The following is a 7,281-nucleotide window of genomic DNA, read 5'->3' on the forward strand; positions in this document are numbered from 1 at the left end:
ATGAGAATTGTAGAACCTTTTTAAGCAATGAATCTATTATTTGTGACCCATTTTTTAAAGATTTACATCTTCAGTAGAAACCAATGGGCTGAGAGCCAAAAAACATCCAACGCATTGTTGGTTTTGGTCTTTTCATTGTTTTTTTGGACAATAAGAAACGTATCAAATAACACCAGTCTTAACCTTAAAAGATTGAAAAAGGAGATTACGATTACTCCTTCTCTAAAATGTAGAATTTCTTTGAGGAACATTTAAGAAAGCTATGGATTGGATATTTAACCTGTATTTTTATTTCCACTATGATAGCAAACTACAAATAATCCATATTTACCACAGCATACTGCTCCTGCCCCCTACTTTAAGTTGTCTTCCTTTCGATTCAATCTTTTCTTTGTCTCTCCTTCATCAGACATCTATACATCCCATCACAGAGAAATATTTACAGTTTAATTATCATATTGTGCTGTTGGATAGAATACAGATCTGTTTTAATTTGGCTTTGAAAGTCTGTATCTAACTAAGAAAGTCTGTTGAGTCTTCACAAATGTATCCCAAAAAAACATCCCAGACTGAAGTCACTTTCCTGATCAAACATATGAGCCTAATGCCACTATCATCTTTCTCTCCAGGCTCCAAAAATATACATATCTGATTCTTAGCAACCAGAGCTGGGTTTTGTCTCTGGAGGAGAACGGGTTGGCTTGTTATATGAGCCTGTGCCTTCTGGCCACATTTTTTTTACACCAGTCCTCTATCGGAGACATTACACACGTCTTCTCTTGTCCTTTTGTCTTTTCCTCTTGTAACGTATCACAAAATATCCCTCTTTCATCAGGTAATGTATATGATGCTGTCCTTCATTTGACACACAACATGCTATTTAACACCCTAATAGGTAGGGATCGTCTGCAGAGTCTTCTTCTCCTCATGTCTGAACTCTGGGTCATGCATCACTCATCCGACTGGAAGAAAGAGATAAATATTTCTTTCAGCTCTGTCACATAGGAGCTTCCTGTTGGACGAAAGGCTTCCTACTCTCTGGCTGGCGGCTCTCGCATCAGTGTAATTAACATTTCTCAGGCGCAGTAGCATAATCCCTCTGATCTCTGTACACTTATGTCGTAGAAATATAGCAGACGCCTGCCATCTAGAAAATGTTTTACTTTAATCAGTAAAATTTCCCTCTGATACACACACACACACACACACACCCAAAGTCTGGTACACATGAGTGTGGCCAAGCCCACACACACACACACACACACACACACACACACACACACACACACACACACACACACACACACACACACACACACACACACATCTGCATCTGCCTCTGGGTACGTCCAGGCAGGAACATTGTCAGATCCATGCATCATTGGTAAGAAAATCTCTCTACCCCCCCCCCCCACACCACCGCTACCCCCGCCCCCTCTGAGGCAGACCTGAAAAGATCCTTTTGTCCCTCATCGCCCGCCTGCTCCCTTCTCCCCCCCCCCGTCTCCCCCTCTCTGACACACACCCCTCATACAGCCTGTGGTTATGGATACCTGGGACTGTCTCACACCCGACTCCTGTGTAGGGTGAAGCTCCCTGCAGGCACCAGACCATGGAAAGGCAACCAAAAGTTCCTCATCTTTGGTTTTTGTCCTTATAGGAGATGCACACTGACTTTGATGCCAGAGAAAAAAAACATTAAGCCAGCTGAGGCAGACGGCGCAGGCTCATGCAGACTACTCTCCATGTTTATTTGCTCACGTCAGGGCCCTTCCTGCTGTTGATTTAGAGCCACTGCCACTTACGCCTATGAGAAATGAAATGCCCTTTTGATGACTCAGACTCTGTTTGCCATCAGCAGCTGTTGTTGCTGGCACCGGCGTGCCACAGGCTGACGTTACCTCTATAGTCTATAGGCTGGAGCACGCCTAACCATTTGCACTTGTTGCATGGCTGATGAGAAAAAGACACAGTGGCTGACACAGCAGATAGATTCATGGCTGCAGACGTTGTCCCTCCGGATTCGGGAAGCGAGGGATTCGAGCTTGATTAAAAGCACTGTCAGAGTTTCCGTGTCGGATTGATTTTAGTCTCTTGCACATCCTGAAGGTGACTCCGATAGCCTCCCTCTCATATAGCACAGAGCCTTTTTAATCCTTTACTGTGTCTGAAGCCTGCCGGACATGTTGTCATTAGATTAACAGGTATGAGGAGTCTCTTTGGTGGCTTTGTGATCACCTGTTTGTTAATTTGTGAATATTTAGCCACACTGAGTGCCAAGGACACGTGCTGTGGTCACAACTATATATCTATAGATATGATCTGCAAGACCTCTGCTCTCAGCTGACCTCTGCTGAATGTAGCATATGGGCAATACTGTTCACAGGTGTGGGCTATTATACATGTTTTTTATAACGTTTATTTTTAAGGTACTGCTACATACAATTTAAACCAATTTTATTTACAATAAATTGAATTGTCCTGGACAAACTTGTAAAAAATATCTCCTAATGCTTTTAATTTGTTATTTCAAAAATACAACTGGCCATATAATGTTAATTGTGTCTGCTCTATTAAGTCAAATATATATAATCATCTACTTCTAGGTTTTATTTTGTTTTTTCATCAGAAATAGTTTTTTAAGAACACATATGTCACATTTTGGTTTGCATTGTGAAGTTAAACGGATATGTTCAGCTAGAAGTTAAAATGCTACATGTAATCTCACCAGTGGTGTTATTTACTACTAAAGTAGCAAACTTAAAGGCCCTAAAAACACATTTTCTCCACTAGCTTTTTACTACGCGCGATGGTCCACAAATTAACACACTATTTTCTGCTGAAGCTATTGAAAAAGTTAAAGAAAACGTTTCTGTTTTTCACATGAGACATTTCTTTATTTTTGTTTTTATCTCTCACTTATTTAAGGTGGCGGGGCTCATATGGAAAAAAGTGGATGTCATGTATTTCATTGCACTGATCTAGATTTAGGAACATTTGAATCAAAATCTGATAAAAGTTGTGTTTTTTTCTGTCAATCAATCTGATCAAACCACACCAACAAAATCCTGATGAAGCAAAGCAGGAGTTTTTGAACGTTAAACACCTAACAAGTAATACCTAACTGTGTTTTTCCTAAATTTCACTTTGACTTATTTTGCCAGAAATATTTAATGTCACAGAAAAATGCTTTAAAACCAATATTTTTTTAGAATGTACTTAAGTATTTACATTTTATGCTACTTTACACTTACCCTACCACATTTCTGGGGAAAATTTTACTTTTTACTAAATTTATCTGAACTTTTTAAATAATGCACTCATGAAAAATTCAATACATTGTTATAGATTAAACAACCAAACCACATATAAAGTAGCAAAAAATGTTTAAGCATCTGCATCTGTAATAATGATTTAATAATGGCTAAATAACAGAGGCTGCATAATATACTGCATAATACTGCATAATACTGCATAATACTTAAAGTACATTTAGTCTGCACCTTTTCAGGTAAAATTTTGAATGCAGGACTTTAACATGATATTAACTACTTTAGAATGTGGCTAATTTTACTCAAGCAAATAATCTGAATACTACTTCCAGCACTGCCTCTCACACATGAGATTAGAAATGTCAACAACAAAAAAAAAAAACACTGACCAAAAAGCCTGACGATGGAAGGTCTGCTGAGGACATTCAGACAGTCACATCACTCTAACACAACCATATGGATCTCTGTAGGTGATAGATAGGGAGCACAGCCTGGTGTTTTTAGTAGACCTGAGGGGTTCAGAGAGAGAGAGAGCAAGAGAGAGGGAGGGAGAAAGAAAGAGAGAGAGAGAGGGGCCTCTGAGATGCAGAATACCTCAAGGTCCCTCCACTGAAGCCGGGCGTTGCAGCCCTGCAGCCCTGCAATCTTTGCAATCAGGCCGTAATGCTAGCAGCGACTGTTTCAGATTATGCTCAGGAAATCCTCTGTGCTCTCTGCTCAAAACAATTTACCCTGACATGAGCCCAAAGAAGAGTGTGGGGGGTGGGGGACAAGAGAGCTGTCCTCACCAGATTCCTGCTCTCAGGCCACCATATTCTCATATTCTGTCCTACAAATAGCCACTTTATTTATTAGTATTATTATGACGACATTGTTGTTGTTTACCATTGAAATTATTATGATGACCTCTATAAGAGTGGGAGTCTGCTTACAACCCTGCTAATATTTTAGCAATGATATGTCTGAATCTATTATTATAGCATCTTTAATTAGTTTTGTTTTGTTTATAGGACATCCATATTGATTTCATAAGGCAGTGGACTTTAAACTTTTTCATATAGGATGTTTGCCATGTTGGTGTCAGAATATCCAGAGCTGGTATATAAAGGTTGAGTGGTGGCTCTTTCCCATGGCCCGGAACCGACAGAACAAACTCTCGCAGAGAGCAAAGAAAACACGGCAACAAAAAGCCAATGATCCGCAGCACTCAGAGTAAAAATGACCAGAAAAAGAAGGAAAAAAAAAAAGCACTTTCTCCTTCAACCAAATATGTATAAGAACCACGGAGAAGAAACGATAATCAAAGTAACCAAAGCTGGTTCATACACAACAGCCTCCTGGCAGACAGCTGCTCATGTTGACTCACATTTGTGTAATTAAATTTCCCTTTATGGCTCTGTGTTTGAATTCTATGTTTTGAATTACCATTATTATTGTAAAAAAATAAATAAAAAAAAAAATAAAAAAAGGACCCGTAGAGCAGGTTCAACGTTTAACACAAAATAACTCATGATGTTTAATTGAGATTCATATCTCACCAGTGTAGATTTAATTGCTTGCTTGGCATCGTTGCATGCAATAATACAAATAAAAAAATAATTAAATAAATCAACAAAAGAATAAAAATAACAATTCGTAAATTAATGACGTTCTTTCCTCCAATTCACGATTAATTGATGGTCAATTTCCAATGATTATTAACCCGATTCATTTGGTCTGTCTGAGGGCCAGAATCTAGCAAACATTAGTGTCTATTTTTTTTTTTTTTTTTTAAATCTAAATACACAAATAACACAGAGACAAATGTATTAGTTTTGTTTTATTGGAAACTAATTACCATGACTCTAATGAAAACGTTACCTCTTAGTTTCCATCGCAGGAGGTTGCTATAATTATTTTATCTCAACAAAATATCATAAATTAAGCATACGGGCAGTCCAGTTAAGTGTCTCGTTGAGTTAAGAGTTTCAGGTAGGTCCTGTTTGTGTGTTTTCATATGCAGGAGATGAGAACAGCTCCTGTCGGTGGGGATATACAGGTTAAGCGCATAAAGGAATTTTGTTCTAACCAAATTTAACGACAGACAAGTCAGTCTATATTATAAGGTAGGCTATAGTGATATTTCATACATGTTCTCAATCTGATACACTCATCAGTCTTCTTTTTTTGGTGGTTTTTGTTGTTGTAAAATAGAATAATCTCAGCCTCTTTAAGAGCCCAAATCCACAAGACTGGAGGTTAGAGGTCCCAACAAGGAGTCCTGGAGCTGGTGAGGGTGTCCGTGCATGCTGTGCACCGGCTGTGGGGGCCCCAGGCCGGACATGGGGTAAGAGGAGGCCCCGGGGTGGTTCATGGTGCCCTGAAGCAAAAGCGCTGAGTTCTGGTCGGGACTCTGAGGTGGAGAAAACTCGTCCTCCGAGCTGGACATGAGAGACTTCCCTCCGTCCAGTGGGGACAGCTGGTTCTGTTTGTTGCCGCCTGCGTTGCTGTTTTCACTGTTCTCTCTGGAAACGACAACGAGGAGGAATGAGAGAAATAGGCTACACACATTCAATCCTTATATTGATATTATATTTTGGAGGAAAAAACAAGGAAGGCAGCCATGATTATTAGGCTAGTGAGGGGTGAGTTTAGGCCCAGGCCTCCAAGAGAAACTCATCCGAGAGCTCTACTTATTTGCCTTCCTTGTAATTTTGTAAAAAAATATTTTATTGCTACTCATGTTGGTTGATATTTCCTGATAACTTAAAAAAAAAAAATAAAGTTAAACCACGTGTTAATTTGACTAACCCAGTTTAACCTTCAACACGTATCTCAAACAGACAAAGTTGTGAATAACGTGACCATATTGCTTTTTGTATTTTACAACATTATTAAACACATTATCTTATTTCTAAAACCTGTGTTTTTTTTTTGAGATTACATGTTTATGTTTCAATTGAGGCTCAAATCAAACTACAGTTTCTGATGAAGAAAGTCCATCATTTGTCAACAACACGCCTCTGTTTACCCAGAACCCTGTTATCACAACCACACATCCAAAACAACACTAATAAAAAGAACATTTTTCTTTAAATAGGCCTAAAACAATCTATCAGAAATACTATTAATTTCCCAACTTTGCCAGTTCCTTATGAAGACTGCATTTCTTTCACTTTCTCCTCTGCTTGTAGACACACTTTGGCAACACATCAATCCTTCATTTTCTCTTGAAAACAAGCACAAAAGTACATTTCCCTACCTCTCCTTGGCCTCTGCGGCTCTGTCCCGCTGCCGTCTGTTTTTGAACCAGTTGCTGACCTGCGTGGTGGTCAGTCCGGTGGCCTCGGCCAGCTCTCTCTTCTCTCTCGGGGACGGGTATGGGTTGTGCGTGTACCACTCTCTCAACACTCCCCTGGACTTCTCCTTGAAGCAGTAGCTGGTCTCCTCTCCGTCCCATATGGTTCTGGGCAGTGGGAATTTCCTCCTCACCCGGTACTTCCCCACGGCTCCCAGCGGCCGTCCTCGCAGCTTCTCCGCCTCCACGTAGTGCGCCTTCAGCCACAGCTGCTGCAGCTTCGGGTGGTTGTGTGGAGAGAACTGGTGGCTCTCCAGGATCTTGTACAGCTCTCTGAAGTTCCCCCGGTGGAAAGCCACCACAGCCTTGGCTTTGAGGACGCTCTCGTTCTTGTGGAGGTGATCACAGGCTGGGAGAGACCACAAGAAGCGACCGAGCCTCTCCAGGTTTCCTCCCTGCTGCAACACCTCGCAAACGCACGCCACTTGCTCCTGCGTGAACCCGAATGAGGGTAATATAGACATGATGTCCGAGCACGCTGTTATCCCAAAAAACGAGCTTAGTTTCTCTGTGTTAGTGCTCTCCAGCCTGCAGGCTTTCCTCTCCACTCCGGCCCCTGATGCGTGCAGCAGATTGGAGATGTTGATTGTTGGGACAATTTGTTCCTGTAGGAGATATGTCAGGCTTAAAGGGAGCCTTTGCGTTCCGGTGATTGGCTCTCCCTCCCTCTGC

General features: G+C 40.9%; 1 protein-coding gene across 1 annotated transcript; it reads right to left on the reverse strand.

Moving 5' to 3' along the window:
* Positions 1–5,459: 5,459 nt before the first annotated feature.
* Positions 5,460–7,073, reverse strand: LOC129103574 (homeobox protein six1b). Its single transcript, XM_054614102.1, has 2 exons — positions 6,514–7,073; positions 5,460–5,776 (listed from the first exon to the last, which is right to left on the reverse strand). The coding sequence occupies exons 1-2, from the start codon at positions 7,071–7,073 to the stop codon at positions 5,482–5,484; spliced, it is 855 nt and encodes a 284-aa protein (XP_054470077.1). The 3' UTR covers positions 5,460–5,481.
* Positions 7,074–7,281: the final 208 nt, after the last annotated feature.

Source organism: Anoplopoma fimbria, chromosome 15, assembly GCF_027596085.1.
Source record: "Anoplopoma fimbria isolate UVic2021 breed Golden Eagle Sablefish chromosome 15, Afim_UVic_2022, whole genome shotgun sequence".
NCBI lineage: Eukaryota > Metazoa > Chordata > Actinopteri > Perciformes > Anoplopomatidae > Anoplopoma > Anoplopoma fimbria.

Coding starts and splice junctions, on each gene's coding strand:
- LOC129103574 (XM_054614102.1), bottom strand. CDS start 7,073: ATGTCTATATTACCCTCATTCGGGTTCACGCAGGAGCAAGTGGCGTGC. Junction 5,777..6,513: donor GCCGCAGAGGCCAAGGAGAG/GTAGGGAAATGT, acceptor TGTCGTTTCCAG/AGAGAACAGTGAAAACAGCA.